Source organism: Phyllostomus discolor, chromosome 2 (genome assembly GCF_004126475.2).
Source record: "Phyllostomus discolor isolate MPI-MPIP mPhyDis1 chromosome 2, mPhyDis1.pri.v3, whole genome shotgun sequence".
Lineage (NCBI taxonomy): Eukaryota > Metazoa > Chordata > Mammalia > Chiroptera > Phyllostomidae > Phyllostomus > Phyllostomus discolor.
In genome coordinates this window covers 9,916,529-9,935,935 of record NC_040904.2, presented here as the reverse complement: position 1 = coordinate 9,935,935, position 19,407 = coordinate 9,916,529, and the positions used below count along the sequence as shown (strand labels likewise).

At 55.0% G+C, this 19,407-nt stretch overlaps 1 protein-coding gene and 1 long non-coding RNA gene across 3 annotated transcripts in view; one reads left to right on the top strand and one right to left on the bottom strand.

The window, feature by feature from the left end:
- The window catches only part of ADARB1 (adenosine deaminase RNA specific B1), a 35,268-nt gene extending 24,170 nt beyond the window's left edge, over positions 1 to 11,098 (bottom strand). For both annotated transcript variants that reach the window (XM_028505033.2, XM_036017502.1), the window contains exons 1-5: positions 11,024 to 11,098; positions 6,478 to 7,415; positions 2,933 to 3,047; positions 862 to 1,030; positions 56 to 204 (exon numbers count right to left, since the gene is read on the bottom strand). In XM_028505033.2, coding sequence (XP_028360834.1) covers positions 56 to 204; positions 862 to 1,030; positions 2,933 to 3,047; positions 6,478 to 7,415; positions 11,024 to 11,051 — 1,399 coding nt within the window. In that variant the 5' untranslated portion in view covers positions 11,052 to 11,098. The remainder of the gene's footprint in view (positions 1 to 55; positions 205 to 861; positions 1,031 to 2,932; positions 3,048 to 6,477; positions 7,416 to 11,023) is intronic.
- Positions 10,634 to 19,407, top strand: part of LOC118498772 — a 39,024-nt gene continuing 30,250 nt past the window's right edge. The window contains exon 1 of the long non-coding RNA XR_004901226.1: positions 10,634 to 11,096. This is a non-coding gene — a long non-coding RNA (uncharacterized LOC118498772). The remainder of the gene's footprint in view (positions 11,097 to 19,407) is intronic.

The following is a 19,407-nucleotide window of genomic DNA, read 5'->3' as shown; positions in this document are numbered from 1 at the left end:
GCTGCATGGCCATGAAGTTGGAGACACGGCTGACTGCCAGGAGACCTGGCCGTACCTTCCAGGATGGGCTCGTGCGGAGAGAAGATTCTGGCGTCCCCGCAGGGCGAGGTGCTGATGTACAGATGGAATTGGACGCTGTCCTTCAGCTTAAAGCCTCCCCGCTCAGACTTCTGGAAGATGGACTTTTTTTGATCATCTTTGTTGCTGAAAGGAAACCAGTCGCAAAGTAAACTTTCTAGCTGTGCGTGGTCAGAATCCAGCCTCTCCCAGCTCACTGAGGTTTCAAAGGACCCTGTTTGCAAAGGGGTGCGGAGAAGCGTGGGCTGGGATCTTTATTTTACACGCTTATGGTAATTTGCACAATTCCTGTCTGCTCGACAGTGGGCATGCCATCGAAATGGGAGTATTTCTCCTTTCTTTCCCACTGATGACTTCAAACAGAGTGACTATGCGCAGAGATGGCCTTGTAAAGAAAGGCAGTTTGGACAGACGAGGGGCTGACTCTAGGCACAGTGACTACAATGAAAATGACCGAGTTTACCAGGTGGTGGAGTTCTGCAGATGTTGGACTGCATAAAACACAGCTCAGGGTCATGCACAGATCTGACATCTGTGACGCTGCCGTGTATGTGTGTGCATGCGTGCACGTGTGCGTATACATGTGTCTACTGTAATCTAGCCAACTCTATTTGTAGCTGGAACATCACGAGAAAGTGGGGTCCAACCTTGCTGTTGCCGACAAAGTAACCACTTTGAGAATTTTCCAGTGAAAGTTTTGTAGTGCTTTCTGATGTGGTGGGGTGGGGTGGGGGGGATACTTTTTAAAACAGCTTCCTTTACTTACTTACTTACTAGACTTACTTTAGGTAAAGCTCAAGCTGCGTATAAAGGAATCTAAGCAAGGACCTCCGAGATATGATCTCTGCGTGGCAGTCATTCAAAGCAAGGCCACGGTCACTCATGTACTCGCCGTTAATACATTTCGTTCCCGTGGAAACACAGATCACCTTGGCGTCTTTAACATCTGTGCCTGGAAAACAAGAGAGACCATTCCTTTAAGTCCCAGTCCTGTGCCCCCGGGCCCCGAGTGTCCCCGGTGAGGGCGCCTTGCAGAGCGGTCCGTTCCAGCTCACAGCCCCCTCACCGCCCCCACGATGGCAGACCTCCCAGGGACGGGCGCTGGGAGACTCCTGGGGGTCAACTTGAAGAAGTTGTTTCCTCTGGGATGGAATAGTTCGCTCTTGAACAGGCCGGGTTGGACACAAATGGGAAGTGCTACGTGAAAGTGGACCAAACGGTCTAGTTGCTAATACTGAAATTGACATCGGAGCACTAAAGAGGCGCTGAGGAGGGGACAGGGAGAAAACAAGTCCCTCACAGGGTGCGGTTGGGGGGTCCCTGGTGCCGTCTCACTGTGCTGCTGGGAAACCCTCCGCCCCCAGGGACCTCCAGAAGAGCCAGTCTGTCACAGACCACGTGCTGCAGGCGCACTATGAAGGCCCTGACTGCCACCAGGCACAAACTGCACCACCAGCAGCTACAGAACGGCGGGGTGCCCCGAGGTGGGCAGTGAGCCGTGTCTACCAAGTGAGGTATTCTCACTCCCTTCCCGTGATCTGAAGGTACACAGTACCACTGCCTCCGTTTTACAGAGCAGGAAACTCAGGCGGAGCGGGCAATAACCTTCCCAAGGCCATCCAGTGAGTGGAGGCCATCTGAGGTCAGAACCCCGAGCCCCAGGCTGCGCTGTCCCGCCTGCAGACGTGAACTGCAGCTCTGAGCAGCCTCCCAAGGGGGCTTCGCGCTGGGGTGCACATGCTGCCCTGAGGTCGGCTGCCTCCCCTAAGGTGGCGGGAGAGCCAGGAGACAGCACCACACCCACGTCCGAGCCTGCGGAGGAGTCCCAGAGCCTGCTCGGGACCTGCGGTCTCAGCCACTCACCGCTCAGTTAGGTAAGTTGCAGGAGTCAGGAGAGAAGAGGAAGGAGGATAGAGGCACCACCCGTCACAGGGCACCTGAGACCCACCTTACCCAGCAGAGCTCCTCACCCCACCCCAGACACATGCCAGGCTGCACCGAAGCCCACACACCACGGCAGAGATGGCTGTGACGCAAGAGTCTTCACGCTTCTCCAGGGCGTGGGGGACTGATATCGTGTCCTCTCCCCACTGGGCCGGAGAACTACCTCGGGAGAGGCAGTCGACAATGCAGCCACCTCCGCCTAGAGCAGGGTGGTGCTCCCTGCCAGCGGGCACCGATCCGCCGTGCCTGGCCCCTCGCTCCCTGACCTCCATGGCCCGTTTTCTGCACACGCTGTGGGTGCCGCCAGTGGAGAGGGGCCCATGTGACAGAAAGTGGGGGTCCTTTCTCTACGCCCCTGCCTGCCCCCCTGCGGGGACCTAAGCACTGGTCAGATTGAGGCTTCCTGTTCCTAGGACTCGCCCACGGAGATGCAGCAGCAGGTCCTGCTCTGGGGTGTGGGACGGGGGCCTGGGGAAGGGCTCCTTCCACGACCGGGAACAGCTAGACAAGTGTCTTGGGTTCCTCCTGCCGTCCCAAACTGTGCCTCCTTCCCCACAGACTTGCGACTGTTGCTAGAGCCCCGCTCTCCCCCGCAGTTGCACAGAAACCCGCCTGGTGGCACGAGCGCCAACTGCTAACCCGGATGCGCCCCACTTTCCAGCGCAGCAGGAGTTAATGCCTCCTGCCATTTCCCGAGCAGCCCCAGACCACTCACGAGGGACTGCGGGGGACCCAGTACTAACAGACCTGCTTCCCCGAATACAAACAATGTAGGGTGAAAAGATGGACATTTGGGAAAAAATTTAGGTACGGTTCCCACATTTGCAGGTGGCAGACATTCTGAAGAAGAAGGACAGAACGATTTTCCTGTTAGAGTCAGAGATCTTTTCAGGGCAAAGTGTTTGTTTACCTGTCGTCATGACGATCCCAGCAAGAACCTTCCTGCGTGCATGGGGGGAGGAGAAGTTGTCCGTCAGGTCCCCAAACTTATCCAGAACCAGGCGGGCCACAGCATCCGCTAACACCTGAGGACCACAGAGGGGGTTAGGCGCCTGCACCCGCCTGCAAACGCCAACTCCAGCTCTCCCGTCACAGGGGGACGGCGCCGATGGCTCCTCTTCTGGAGAGTCCCATGGTGAAGCTGGCACTCGAGTGCGTGCGTGTGTGCATTTGCTCCAAACACTCAATGGAAACACACACCCAGGGAGCACACAAAGGCCATGGCTGGAGTCTTTCGACAGGGTCTGGAGGACGGGACAGCTCGGTGTGTGAGGCACACCCTGCTGCCCCCCCATCTCCACAAGGCATCAGCCTCCCTCTGATGAGGACACCGAGGTGGAGGGTGGCCACAGTGCCTTCCTGGGGTCACCTGCCTCCCCCCTCCCCTGCTCTGAGAGTGTCCGGCTCGGGCTGGCAAGGCCAGGAGCCCACCCTTGGGTGTGCCACCCCATGTCTCGGGCAGGAGCAAGGGGCAGTTAGAAGCCATGACCGCACTACAGAATCATAAGCTCTGGGCAGCGCCTCCCCCTCAAAGGTCCCGCCCATCGGGTGCCTCGGGTATTTCAGCACCAGAGGCGAACCACCCTGGCTCAGCTGTGCTCTCAGGATCCAGCACTGACCAGAGCCTGCAGGGCAGTGGTCACTTGGATCAAGGGACAGCGGGACGCACTCTGGGTAAGGCGCTCAGTGAGGCCTGGAACGCGGCAGCTGGCGTGCGGCCAGCTCCGACAGCACCTGTGCCACAGGGAGAGCTTCCAGACGCTAACCCTCTGTTAGACTTGGGGCGTGTCTCATTTTTATGACTCACGATTTATCGTGATAAAGCGGACCCTTTGAGTTCCAGGAAGCGGTGCACAACAGTGTGTGCGTAAGAGCCACAGTGGACCTACACACCCTCCATCTCACACTTGTCTTGATAATCAAATGTCCCAGTCTAGTGTCCCCACCTTGGCTCTTAACACAACACTCTCAGAACGAATAGGAAAGTCATTCATCCTAGATGACGACTTATTTGGGAAAAGCACAGCTGTCAGGAGATTTTGCTCCCGTCACTGCACCAGCAAATCCCAGTGAGCCCCAGGGGAGAGTGGGCAGAAGGTCCAGGCGGGGCCCGAGGGCCTCACCTGGCACCTGGCAGAGGCCTCGGTGCTGCAGATGTGAGCACAGAGCACCGAGCAGAGCACAGACAGAAAGGGGGTGCGGCCACACACAGGCAGGGGTACCAAAGGTAAAGGACAACACATTCCAACTCACACAGAAGGGAAAACAGTGAGACGTTAGAGCAGATAAAAGTCTCTTTTCATAAAAGTTAGGTGCATCTACACATTTTTGGAGAAAAGCACAAGAGTTGTATCTGAGTTCAGATGGAGGTCGGGCACTTCTGCACACACTTACTTGCTGGTGTGATGCCAGCATCTGCACACACGGGCAGTGCTTCCACCCCCTTAAAGAGGTCACTCCCTCTTTCTCTATGGGCAATGAAGTGCCTCTCCCTCCACCTGTGGCGGTGGGTGTAATGACAAGGTCCCACGCTCCTAAATGGCACCCCCACCCCCCCACAGGCCCCGGCATCCCCTCTTGCAGTGACACTTGGGCGGAGGGGCGCTGTGGCTGGGCTGGGCCACTTCACTAACGTGCACTGCTCACAGGGTGTTTTGCACTCGCCCGTGCGGTCCGTGGCACCCGGTTTTTAAACTGTCTGGTGCTGATGTGAATGCCATGAAGGGAAAGGATCACATGACCAGTGATGTCTGACCTAAGCAGCTCCACTCCCTCAGGCCTCACGGGGCCAGGGACCACAGGAGTCCTGAAACCACAGCTCAGCACCTGCAGAACCTGCAAGTGGTGTGGGCGGGGCTGGTGCTAGGGCGGCCCCTCCCCCCACACCCTTCCCTGCAGGATCCCCACACATGCCCTCCCCACGGATGCCCTCCCCACAGATGCTGCACAGGCCCAGCCCTCCCAGGCCAGGGGCTCTGGTCACCACCGCTCCACTGAGCCTGGCCTGGGGGTGGGGCTGCGAGTGCACATGCGTGCACACTCATGCACATGCACACACACAGACCCCCTCTGCCCCCCTCTGCCACGTTCCCCGTCTGCACTGCACAACCTGGCGCCTGGGAGGCAGAGCGCTCAGCGGGCTTCACTCTCTCACACCCGGCCCTGCTCACGTTCGGGGACCACAGGGCAAGTCAGGTGTCGTCCTGAGCTCAGGCTGACATAGTTCAGCGAACAGTGGACCTGAGAACTAAAAAAGTCACTTGGGAACGAGTGCCACTGCTCTGTAAGACTATAAGTGGCCTTGGAGCAAGAGGTCAACGTTGGAAGCAATTACTCGACTCACAAAAAATCAGCACATTACCGTGAGCATGCCACTTCATAAGGGTGCTGCGTGACATTGCTTAAAAAAATAAAATAAATTTCCTCCTTTTAAAGCCGGGGGACTTGGCCGTCTCGGGGGACACCTGCACCCAGGTCACTCAGACTGGCTCGAAGGCGAAAGACGGGCTGACATCTGCGGTCTCTCTGAGAGAGCACAGGCCACCTGCCTGCTGATGCCCAGGTCCTTCATCTTTCTGCTCAAACTGCGACATGTTTTGTCTTCGAACTGAATGATGCTTTGACAAGAAGGGATAAACAGACAAGAAGGACAGGTTTTCTCCCTGAAAGACTGGTTTTTACAGTAGACTGGAGAATTTTGAATTTCTAAGAAAAGAAGCAATAAATAAGCGGAGGTGTAGGATTCGCGGAGGATACTACGTGTTCCTTCCCCGTCAGCTTCCTCCCTCGCAGACACCAATCTGAGCCCCCCTGCATGTTTCCCTGTGTTCACCCCGATATTAGGGGGTGTGGGGATCCAAGACCAAATGGAAGAGTGGCCGCCCACTCTGGCCAGGCAGGAGGAAGCCTGTACGAATCCCAAGTGGCGAACCCCAGGCACAGAGGCCTGGATGCCTGGGGGGCCCCCCACACCCCTTGTCCCTCTGACACATGCTCCCTTCCACCGGGGGCTCAAGAGTGCGGCCACTGGCCAGTCCTGTGCAGCCCAGAGCCCCCCAACCCTTGGGTTTCAGCAGCTGCCAGGCCAACGCACTCCCCTGGTGCCCCCAGCCCAGCAAGACTTCAGAAAGCACCCTGGGCTGGGGCAGGTGCCCGTGTCCGGAACACCTGTGCCGCCACAGGGAGGGGACCGTGGTCTGCCTTCCAGGGCGAAGCTCAGCACGGAGAGGGCCAATAGCACCGCCCTGGTGTCCCCACCCTGTGCTGCGACAGCCTCGGGTGGCTGCCCGCCCAGGGACAACGCGGCCAGCATAATCTCAGAGAGCCTGCGCAGCGGCCACACTCACTGGTGGGAACCGTGGTGAGGACGGTGACGGAAGATGGAAAGTCAGCAGTGACAGTGAAACCGAGTCCCATCTAAAAGCATGACCAGGCCGTGCCCGGACCCGTCCTCACCTGGGGTAGGTGCAACTGGAGGCCCTCGCTGAGGATGGGCTGGCGCGATGGCGTCTGATCCAGGTGCAGGTTGAAGACGGCGGCCAGGGCGGACTGCGCGGCCCGGGCCTTGGCGAGCTTTTTGTTCCTTCCCGAGCCTTCGAAGAACTGGCCGTCCACCACCACGGACATGACAAAGTTCTTGGCGTGGCTCTCCCCGCTCTCCGAGAGGAAGTCATACTTCAGGCCCGGGCGCAGCTCGTTCAGGATCATCACGGGGTTCTTCCCGCTGGGCAGGGGGAAGGGCGGCAGGGCCGGGAGCGGGGGCTGCACGAGGCTGGCGGGCACCGGGGACGCTGACAGGCTGAGGTCCCCGCTGGAGCTGAAGGAGTCGTCGCCGTTGGAGCCCATGAAGAACGGCACGTCCGACCTGTCCGGCGTCTCGAAGCCGTTGAAGAGCGTGTCGGGGAAGTCGGCTTGGTCGGACGTGAAGTCCGCGTTGGCGGACAGGCTCCGCCCCATGGCCAGGTGGGCCTCGGAGGCGTTGGGGAACTGGACGAAGGAGCGCAGGGCCTTCTCAGCGGCGTGCAGCTTGGCCTTCTTCTTGGTGGGGCCAGAGCCCTCGAACACCTGCCCGTTCACCTCCACGGACATGACGAAGAGCGGCGCGTGCACGGGCCCCGTCTGGGACAGCAGCGAGTACTGCAGGCCGGGCTTGATCTCGTTCAGCTGCATCAGCGCGTTCTTGGGCAGCGCCGGCCCCGGCGCCCTCCTCCTCTTCTTCAGGCGGAACTTGGCGTGCCCGTTGCTGCCCTCGTCCAGGGGCCGCTTCCTGCCGGCGGACCCGCCGCCCCCGTTGGGGAGCGGGCAGCCATCGGCCAGCCCCGGCGTGCCGCTGCCGTCCCCGGGGGGCCCGCGGCCCGCGCTGCCGCTGTCCTTAGCCTCTGTGCTGCTGGAACCTGCGTGCCCAGAAAGAGCAACTTACAACGCCTTCGTTGCAGGATCTTGTAAATGCAAAATTTATGGATTCCTTTATCGCTCTTTGTAACTGGGTAAGTGATGTGTGTCCTACGTTGTGGTCCCTGCTGCCTGTCCGGGAGGGACTGCACCTTGAACCCCCAGCTTGGGGCCTCAACTGACCTGGGCCGCCGGACACCTCCCTGAATAGTAGCTCCTTCCGTCTCTAGTCATTATCACCAACTGCTTTTGCATTAGAAGGTGAGTTTTTAAAGTCACTTTTATGAGGATCTTCTGGAACACCGAAGTGTGGCACGGTAGATGTGTCCAGAAGACCTCACACTAGTGAATATGGCACTAGTACTGACAGGTGCCGGTCTAGCCTGGCACCCCCCGCCCCTCCTGGGGGCACTTCCTCTCACGGTCGGCTCTGAGCTGCGGCATCTCGCAGAGGAGGGGCCGCGTTTAAATGCAGCATTTACAGGCTGACTAGTTTTCCAGGTTCAAAATATCTGGTCAATTTGTGCAGTCATTTGACTTAGTTCATGAATCAATCTTAGAAATCGGCTTACGTGATTATGTATTCTGGCTGCTTAACAATGATTTCTGAAGGATGTAGCTTCATTTCTAGTATTCATTTAAAAACTTTTACTTTATGAGGGGATTGATTTACCTCTGAATCCTTAATATATTCCACAGTAGTAAAAAATATATATATATAATAGGAAGGCGTAAAATTGAAGCTGCAGGCCGGCTACAACTTCGTAACTAAAGCTGGAAATTTTGTCTTTTAAACCTTTTTTAAAACAAACACTTGATGGATTTATGAATAACTTGGTTGTTCAACCTTTTAAAGGTAGCTTGTAGTTATAATTAATAAATAATAAAGATAACTTCAGTACCCTATAAGTTCGTGGCCAAATCAATATGATTTTAATTTCAAAAAGGGGTATAAAAAGCGCTTACTCTTCCCTTCATGTTTACCAAGCTTTTTGAAAAAGAGCGGCAAGCAATCCCCATCTCCCTGGCTGGGTCCGGGGCCGCCTGGCGCGTGAAGCGCAGGAGTGTTGGTTGCAGGGCGCCAGGGTGCTGGCATCATGGAATTTAAAGGTCTACTACTGACTTCCAAACCCCACAATGTATCTTGTGAGTCATCAGAGTGGTTTTTAGAACATAAGCCAATTTAGAGGTGCCCAGTTTAGGGGCCTGGGTCTGTTTTGACGACATGATATGAAAGCAGACTCTCATCGTGCTAAGCAAACGCCATCGGCTCCGCCTACGGAGGCTTTGACACGGCAGCAAGTCTGGGCCTTGGGCTGCCAATGCCACAGCGAGAGGCTTCGCGTTTCCCCGGCTGCCGGCACTCAGCCTAGAGGCAGAGAGAACGGCCCTGGTTTGAACGCAGCCCTGGGGGGGGGCCAGGCGCTGGCCTGCGGCAGAGACGAGAGACGGGTGCGCCGTCTCTGCAGACGGCGCTTCTCCAGGCCCTGACGCACACACACCACTTCTCCCAGTTGACAAAGCTGACGGAATAGACGCTAAATTTTCATTTATAACATCCTCCAGCAAAAGCTCGATAGGTTACTCCTTTCGGTGCTCAGAGGGAACAAAAGGTGAGAAGGGCAGAGCGAGACAGGTTAGATGCGCGAACAGCGAGGACGTCACACAGGCGGCCGCGACACGCCGGCGCTTCTGCCAAACAGAACCAGCGATGTAGACACTCGGGTCACCGGAAAAATACACTCTGACACGCACTCAACCAAACGTTTGTATCCTCAAACGACCACATGCTTTCCTTTAAGAGATTAAAATAATCGGTATTGGATTGACAATCTTGTGATTGTAGGAAAGGTTCACTTTTTTTATAACATAGGTCACAGAAATTCTAAGCTCTCATTTGCTTCAGAGGCACTGAAATACTGCTCATAGTCTATCTCATTAAAAATGCTGCCAGGTAAAGAGAAAGCAATAAAAGTGGAGGAAGACCTCCCCACTATCACAATTCTTCCTCGTCGCTTTCTCTTTGCACACCACGCTACTTTGCTTCATGAATGTAACTGTTCATCATGATAGCATTTCTTGTTGCTTTCAAAGTGATAAAGACACAGAACTGGCACTGCTAAGTTTCAGCGCTTAAACTGGCAGCTTATCTGTACAGAAAAACTACTCAGGAGGATTCTTTATCTAAATTAGCACAGGGTCAGTCTGGAGACAGTTATACAACCCACACTCTGTGACATTTGCACCCAAACCAGATGACCGCTGCCGTGGACGACAGCCCCCAGTGCCAACCAAAAGGAGGCTGGGGACACATGCACACATGCCCTTCATGGGAAATCGTGCACGGGCAGAGCTGGAGATGGCGAGGGGAACCGGCCGGTAAAAACATAGGGCTGGTTCTAGAAGGACCTCAGGAGTGGGCCATGATGGCGACCAGGCAGTCAGGGGCTACACGCACAGGTCGGCAGGAGGATGGGGACAGCCCCACGTGCTTCTGCAACACGCCTGGTCAGTTGCTCGTGCTGGCATCCATCCCAGAGGCACTGACTTCCGCCAGAGAGAGCATCTACTGTGCAGTTCATGTGACCAAGACCCAGCCCACCCCGTCCCGTCCACGACCAAACTCACAGACCAGCCTGTGTGCGAGGCAGGCCGTTCTGCTGCATGAACCTCGGGTAACGGAGCCAACTCCAAGGCCTCACTCAGCTGGTCGGTTTGGGTGAAGTCACAGAGAAAGGGACTGAACTGTGTTCTGGTCACAGGTGGCCACTCTGAGTAAAATGTCACTCATCATTTAGACCTGCACGTTCTTTCTCGGCAGCCACTGGACACCCACCGGTAAGACCGTGCACAGGCACACGCACCAGGAAAAGGATGTCTTTGTAGCCGTGGCCCTGCTACGAGCTCCCAACCTCTGTGGGAGCACTTAAGCCTTCTTTAAGTGCACTGCTCTCTGGGACTAAAGATAAAACGGAAGAGAAGTGCATTCACTGGGCTTTCCACAGAGCGCAGCATGGAGAGGGGAAGCTGGCACAGCCCTGAACCTCTCTGTCCCCTCCGCCCCTCCACCCTGGAGAGGACAGTGTGGGACGGAGAAGGGCCCAAGGTGTGTCAGGCCACACCGTCCCAGGGCTCCTGACAGTCTGGGAACTTACGCTCAGCGGATCCACGTGAGCCCTTCCCCTCATGATGCGGGAGAACCCACTGTATTTGGACAGAAAGTGCACGTGCTGTTACTTCAGATGGCCAGGTAATTAAATCCGCCTCAAAGGTTATCTTAGATCTGCACAGAGGGACCTGACCGTCACCGTGACAACCAGGCTGCGACTGCGCAGCCTCACGAGACGTGTGCCTGGAGGCACGCCTCCTCCCAGGTAAGGGCGCCGTGGCCAGGACGATGGCCAGGAGTGACAGCCCCACATGTGTGGCTGCGAGAGAGGTGCCCGCAGCAAAGACGGCACGTATCGCAAATTAAAAACATGCCACTGCTGGGAGCCCGTATCACAGGGAGATCGTGCCCCCAAAGCGGCGTCATGAAATGAAGTTCCAGAAACACCAGGACTAATGGCAAACCGGCCACTCCGGACTACGTGGCAGGCCTAGGTCTTACTCAGGTTTTCTTCGTCTTCTAGATCCATGGCGAAAGGCTGCAGAGGGTTTCTTGACTGGCGGAGGCTGTTTCTGTCTGAAAGACAGCAAGAAAGTCACATTTAGTGCGTCCATCACACGAGCACCATGGGGTGAGGCTCCTCTGCAGAAACGGCGCCAACGCAGCTGCACACGGAAAAGAGACGCAGGAAACAAGGCCAGTCCATCTGCTGCCGGGACAGGACGCCCGAGGGCTCTGCCACATGCAGGCAGGGGTGGCCTTGATTCCGGGGCCGGGGCCCTGGGGAGCCCCAAACCAGGGAGAAAGGTGACAGTGTTCACGTCTTCAGTCTCTCCCGTGCGAGGGCCTGGAGGCCGCACGGCCCCAGACGGCCGCAGAGCCCAGACAGGACTCCAGCCGCCTGCACTGGGCCTCCGCTCTGGCAGACTGCCGGTCTGGGTCACAAAATAAAGCTGCAAAGAAAAAGAAGGGCCCACGGCATTTCACTTCATTATTCCTCTTTCCTCTTGAGTCGCACCTCACACGGATGAATCTAAAATGCATGGAATTGTTAAAATCTCATCGAACTTGTTAGCCAAGAACAACATTATTTTATTAGCAGGAGAAATAAATAACAGGAAATCCTCAAAGAACAATCGCTCCAATGATCTAATTCTTAACAAACTCAAGAGTTTGCTCTTCCTAAATACTATGGCTATACTTTGCAAAATTTTACTAATACACAATCTATAATTAATGATCCCATCAAATTGTAATTGATGAAAAAGACGACTTGCAAATTTGTAGCCACATGTTGCTTTGTATACAAATAACATCGATAGTACAAATCACAAAGGCAAATTCATTGTTTTTTAGAAGATGGTGGCTAAAATGTGCTAAAGCATGCACATATCTTATAAACATCTCTCATACATCAAATGTCTAAAATATATATACAGTTTTCATGACAACCATTTGTTAATAGTGTTGAATCTCACTGCATATCTGGTAAACTTGTTGCTAAAAGCTCAACGAGTTTCTATTTAGAATCCGTTATTCAAGAGAGTGTTCCAGATAGTTTTAAAAGCATTATTGCTTTACATTCATTAATTATATAAAGACACGTTTTCTGGAAACCTGCTCTGTGCACAGCACAGCGCGGACACGGCAAGGGCTGGAAATGAGTCAGACAGATCCTGCGAAGGAGAAATTCAGGTACAGATGCCATCCGGAGAGCTGACTGTAACCAGGAATTCTTGTTCATCATTTCAAGGTGCGGAGCTAGGACTTACCTTCAGTCATACTGAAGTACTGAGGTGCTGAGGGATGACACGGCAACACCTGGCATTCACTATTACAACATGACCCGGGTGGGGAAGCAGGTGGCGCCTGGCTGAAATGGAAGGTCCGAGGCTAGTCACTGCTCGGGCCGGCTGGCGGGCAGGTGGGGTCGGTATGCAATGCTGTGTGTGCATGTGTTTTACAGTTTCACTTACTGAACGTTTGTGTTTATTTACTGATTTTTAGAGACAGGGGAAGGGAGGGAGAGAGAGAACATGGATAAAAGAGGGGAATATCGATCGGTCGCCTCTGGTACGTGCCCTGACCGGGGACTAAACTGGCAACCCAAGCTTGTGCCCTGACTGGGAATCAAACCGGTGACCTTTCAGTTTGTGGGAAGAGGCCTAACCCACTGAGCCACACCGGTCAGGGCCCATGATGGACAATTTTAACGAGGAGCGATTTCCGTGAGGTCTAGAGTGGGAGGTAAGACGTGGCAGGGCTGCGAGACTACTGTGCGCCTTCGGCAATGTGCTCCGAAGGCCTCTGGGCTGCGGGGCAGGTCGAAAGACGGGCCTGTGGAGGTGACGCTGAGCCTACAGGAGAGGGTGGCTGGACGCCCCGTGAAGACAGGAGATGGGGTGGGCGGGAGGGGAACATCTGGAGGCCGCATGAGAAACCCCGTCACGAGCAAACCCGAACTGTCAGTTCGGGAAACAACGCACAACCGTTCTGATCGCTCCGCTGTTATTCGTTGACCTCTGGTCCCGAAACAGGCAGCAGGGACTCGCGCAGCGGGAGGGTGGTGCCCACGTCCTCCTCCCTCCCCCGCTCCGTACAGCTGAAGACCCTGACTGTAGGAGACGTTCTCCATGGTGTGGGCCCAGCTCCCACTCGGAGATGCACAGGACCCACGCCCATGGATAGGTCCTCCCGTGGGGAATCAGGCCTGCAATGTGCCTAGGCTGCTTTGAGTCTCGCTCTTGCTAAAAAACTCCCTCACCCTGAATTGAGGATATTTACTGCAAAGTAACTTCCTAAAATCCATGCTAAACCTTCCAAGGATGAGTGGAACCAGTTCAACCCCTTTTGCCTTTTCATTTGCAAATATCCCTCTTCTGTGATGTAATTAGCGGTATTGGCTCCTTTGTTTTCTGTAAAAGGTAACCACCAAAAGCGAACCTGTGCATAGGAAATGAGGACCAGCATGTAATGTGCCAAGGAACCCCAAAAAGGCCAGTCATGGTAAGGGCCAAGGTTTTTGCTTCCCTTGAGAGAGAAGCCATGCTGTCCCTTCTCCTCCACCGGACTCGGTAGTCTGTGTGAATGTCTCATTTCACCCATAATGACACGGACACTGGGCCGGTGTCTGCATCACCTGACACCACGTATAGAGGGGAAAGAGGAGGACAGACCTGCTGGGACCTGAAGGATGACACAGCACGGGTCCCCTGGTCTCCTTTCTGTGTCATGACCCCAGACTTGGAGCTGAAGGAGCCAGCAACCTGGAAACATCAATGGGCACAAACCAAAACACCCCAACGAATGCTGCTCTCTCTGGCAAGGGACCGGCAGAGGTCCCTCCTGCAGGACAGGAGGCGACAGGCAATCCCACCCCAGCCAGACCCCACCCTTCCACCCAGCATGGATGAGGGGGAATCCTGGACTGCCCTTCCCTCCCATCCTGGCAAGGCAGCATGGGAGAGAACACACAGGGGGCTGGACTTCCACCCCTACCTGTATCACGGCAGTGAGGTGCCCTTTCCGGCTGCGCTGGGGTATCAGAGGAGGCCCAGTGGAGTTAGGACGGTCCCCCACCCCACCCCACCCGGCAGTGTCAGGGAGCCATGGAGGGGCACCTGAGGTGGCATCCCCCCTCCCCTAACAGAGCAGCATGAGAGAAAATCATCTAACACAAAGGCTAAAGTGAGGTATAGAGTCTTATAACGTAATATGTAAAAGGGGTCAATCAAAAATCACACCAACAGCCAGGAAGATCTCAAACTGAATGAAAAAAGGCAGATGACAGACGCCGACCCAGAGGCCTGGGCAGGACTGTCTGGGAGGGTTTCCAGCGGCCATTAGGAAGAGGCGGGGGGGCCCACTGTACCTGACGGCCTCGCACACTAGGCAGCGCTCTTCACCGAGACAGCGGTGTTGCGAGGGACACACAAACGGAGCAGGCAGAGCAGACAGAGCCCAGGGGCGGGCCCACAGGTGCCCGCTGGGGGCCCTGCAGAGGAGCGGGGCAGCTGGCAGCAGACGGTGCTGCAGCCACCGGGCAGCCGGGTCTCACACCGGCTCCAACCTGCACCTGAGATGGGCCAGGGGCGTAGGCGTGACATGTGCACGATAAAGCCTGCGGGGGACTCATGGGAGGGAACTCGGGGGGCCAGGGGCTCGGCCCGGCTCGCCCAGGCACAGGAGACGCCGAAAGCGCAATCCACAGTCTAAATCGGCCTTGCTGGCGAATTGGACCTCATCGAAATCAGGCGTCTTTGCTCTGCTCAAGACCCTGCTAAGGCGATGAAAAGACAAGCTACCGACTGAGGGAGGAAATAGCTGAAAGCCACACATTCCACAAACGGAACACACAAGGAAAGCCCGTGAGAGTGGGTGGAAGAAAAGCCCGTGAGAGTGGTCAGTGTCGTTAGCCGGCAGGGAAACAGGACTCACAGCCCCGTGAGACACCGCTGCACCCCACGAGGGGCCGAAGCGAGAAATGTGACGGCCCGAATGCCGGCGAGGGGGCAGAGAAACTGGGTGGGTCCCTCCTCACTGCTGGGGGGGATGTAAATGGTATGGCCCCTCTGGAAAGTTTGGGAGTTTCTTGAAAACTAAACAGGGGCGTTTATCCCAGAGAAATGAAGGCTTAAGTTCACATGAAAAACGTGCACAAATGTTCACGGCAACGTCACTCACAACAGCCCCAACCTGGAAACAACCCAGGCATCCTGCAACAGGCAAGTGGTTGGACGCCCCACGGCGCCTCCATGTGGAGGAACTCGATGCCGCAGCCGAAAAAGGACGACCACCGACACTCGCAGCCACTGGGGTGAATCTCCATAGAAGAGGCTTCGGGAAAAAAGTCAGTCCGGAAGTCACCTACTGCATGGTGCACTTATATATAAGATGTTCTTGAAACGAGGTAAGTAGAAATGGAGAGCAGATCAGTGGCTGCACGTATTGGGAGGGTAAGGGGTGGCTACAAAAGCACGGAAGAGCGACCCAGGTGGCGATGGGACGGTCTGGACCCTGGCTGTATCGGGTCAGCGTCCTGACTGTGACACCGCGCTGTGTCAGGCAAACATGGTTCTCTCTGTATCATTTCTCATGGCTACTCGAGGATCAACATGACCTCCAAGTAGAAAGTGTAATTAGAAGCAGGCAGCAGGCACGAATACTCGACGGTGCATCAGTGAGGGTGTGCCGAGCGGGCTGGCCTGCCTGGAGGTCGGGGACGAGGGGGAACACGCTGCCCGTGACAATGACAGTGAGTCTGAGCCAACGGGAGGGGCCCGGCCCTAATGCAGCTCCCCTAATTTGCAGAGCGCCCTGTTTTCCTGCTCCTACATATTAAAATTCTTAAAAAGGACACGGAAATGTCTCGCAGTGGGAAACGATCAGACCCCACGGAGCGGCGGGCGGGCCGCGTGCAGGGAGAATGGAGGCCCCAAAGGCTCCTGCTGGGCGGGGCCGGCATCCCCACCTCCCACAAATGCCAACTCTCGCCCCAAAGGTTATGAAACAAAGCGAAACAGCAAGTGCACGCACTTCGGAGCATTTCACACAGCCGCTCCGCTCTCCTTCTGAAAGCACCGCTTGCGGCCTGAACTATAAACACGTCAGAATTAAAACACCATCAGAAACCCCACACGGAACAGGATTCCAGGAATGACCAATTAAAGAGAAGCTTTGTTTGGTAGCAATATTCAAAGGGTTTCTCCACTGTTCGGTGTGCTCGTAAAGCAGGGAGAAGTCAGCTGAACTTGGGAGGCAGCCAAGCGCGAAAAAAGCCGTCAAACTTGGCATCAGAAGACCTGGGGTCGATGTTTAACTTGGTTGCAGCACCAGCTCCGACCTTTCTTTTCCTAACAGAACTGAACGAGTGGATTCTAAGGTTTACACGGAAGGACAGACGGGTGTGTGTGTTCGGGAAAAACTCAGGATGAAAGGAGTGAGGAGGCGGGGCCAGCGCTCTGACCGCACCCACGGGCCCTGACGCCCAGACAGTGCGTGGCCCTGCGGACCCAGACCAAGGACTCGAAGGCCCAGCCTGGACTGCAGCACGTTCGGAACCCCACCATTCGGATGAGGGTGGCCTCCCAGGCCAGCCACACCGGGAGGCACCTGTGACGAGCCGGACAGGGGGTGTGGGACCACAGGGAAGACGACGAGGCTGGTCCACGGTGTCAGTCACTAGTGTCACTCATGAGTGTCACTTCGGTTCTCCCTGGGTCACTTTTCACCTAACAGGATGCACTGGCGATGCTTTTTTTCATTAAGTGGGCGGTGGGTACCTGTTATCTGCTGTATTATTCTTTATACCTTTGTAGGTGCTTATGTCGTAAAGCACCTACGACATAAGCTTAATAAGCTTGTATTAAGACTTAATTTGTCTTAATACAAATTAAGACATAGGCCGTGTTCCCTGACTTCCGGCTGTACTCCTCAGGTCTGTGGAAGAGGAGCTGCACCCGCCCCACCTCTGCCCTCTCCTTCCCTTCCCTCGGTGAGAAAAGATGTTCTGGACTGAAACATAAAGAATGTGAATTATTTATAGGAAGATGCATCAGAACTTGAATATTGTCTATTGTGCTGGTGAAAAGTACTGTCTTTAGGAATTCACTAAAAACTTACACATTAAAAAATGTTTAAGACACACAGTAACCTTGATTAAAGTTACTAGTAATTACTACTAGGTGTAATCCATGTTAGTCTCAAAAAATGGTTTCGAGAAACATTTTACATATTTTTATAATTGTTACAGGTTTTATTTTTAATAGCCAACACTGCAAATTTTTAAAAAGTGGCGTTAAACGGAGACAACTCCTGTTGATTCTTTAGTATAAATCAAGCGACATGCTGAAGGCTAGATTAACCCTGTAGCTACAGCAAAACACTGAGTGGCGAGGTGATTATTTATTCAGCAAAGGCAACTGACGTATAGAATCCTTACATTATTTGAAGGAAATTAATCCAATTCAGTATTATTTAAACAAATCATCAGTAAAGTGTTCACAGCTATCAAGTTATTATATTTCACAATGAAATAGTTTCTTTCCAAGGAAACCATCTGAGTAATGGGTGTTCAGTTCACTCACCCATCGGAGATTTGTGCGTGAGCCGGAGCAGACTACGCACAGCAAACGAGGAGCGTGCGTTACTTTCAGCAAACGTGTTTCTTCTAGCGAAATGCAACACAGGACAATTAAAATAAGCATAGCTACCAACCAGAAACTCCTGAAACTAATAAGCAATTGTAGCAAGACTGCAGAATGCAAGGTCAGTATAAAGAAGTCCATTGCTTTCCTATATAAGAGCAGTGAACAAGTGGACTTTGAAAGAAAAGCACAAGACTGCTTACATGACCACCCCCAAAATCAAATGCTTAGACAGAAATCAAACAAGATAAGTAAAGACCCAGGTGAGGAAAACTGCAAAACTCTGACGAGAGAAAGGAAAGAAGCCCTAAATGAGCGTAGACACAGTCCATGTTCACGGACAGGAAGACTCAGCATCGTCGAGATGTCAGCTCTCCCCAAGCTGGTCTACGGACCCACTGCTGCCTCCATCCAAGTCCCAGCCAGCAACTCTGGGGCTGCTGACGAGCAGGTTCTCAAGCACCTGCTGGAGAGGCGGAGCCCAGAAGAGCCGGCGCCACGTCTGTGAAAGTCAGCCGCTGAGTACTGGTGAGCACCGACTCCTGAGGAAGCAGTGTCTCCCCAGCAGCCAGGACGATGCTGTCATGTGGGTGACGAATGCCTTGCTGGACCCCTCCTGAGCCTGTGGCCCACAGGCCAGCTGCTGTGGGGATGGCAGACGGGGGCCGGGGCCCCAGTCCTGGAGGAGCCCACTTCAGTGTCCAGCTGTGTGGCACTGAGCCACGCTCCCATCAGTAACACGCACGTCGCAGGGGCTGGGGGACCTGCAGGGCTGTGGGGGTGGGGGGCTGGGGGTGGGCGAGCCCATGCACACGGCAAGCGCTCCCGAGCACCGGCTGCCGGCGTGACCACAGCGCAGAGCAGGGCCAGCACGGGCAGCCGCACGCTTCTCGACGCCCCTCGTCACGTGTGGCTGTTCCTGATAAACCAGATTCCCAGACTCAGCGGACGGGACAGGAAGCCGAAACTGACCGAAACCCCAGAGGGCGTGGCTGCAGGACGCAAACGCAGCCTCACTGATTCGCCCCAGTTGTTGGCAGCCTCGGCCCCACAGCAGATACTAGAAACCTTGCTATTTATAATCTCGGGAGGATTAAAGTAATTCTCAGAGAAGTACACTTTCAAAGTCATGTTTCAGCTTGTTCTCTTCCCCTCCCTGGTGCCCACGGCTGGTGGGCTCCGCACCGGACAACACGAGGACCAGGAGCTGGAAGGACAACGACCCAGAGCCCCACCGTCTGCAGACCCACGCACGGTGGGGAAGGCCAAGCCGAGCACGTCCTCTCGGGGCAGAACGACCGCTGGGGACCGGGAGACCAGGCGGCAGGCAAAGTCCCCCTACTTGCGATAAAAGCCCACAACCCTGGGAGCTCCCACCACAGCCAGGAGGATGTTGAGTGGCACTCCAGACGCACGGAATCTAGCATCTTCCGCGTGTGTTTAATTAACTACACTGCGCACCAAACGGAACCGAGCTATCGGGAATGTTCACAAAGCGTGCTCAGCTTGTCACACGCACACACACACACACACACACACAGACACACACACACACACACACACACACAGACACGCACACGAGGCAACTGGAAGGCGTGCAGCCCAGGCTGGACATGCCGTGAGCGGCACAGATTCGGACAAAATGGTGAACAGACTGATACAGCAACAGAGAGAGTGAAATCAACACAAAAGCAACTTCTTTGGGTTAAAACAACTGTCAGAACCGGCCTGGTGCCCGAG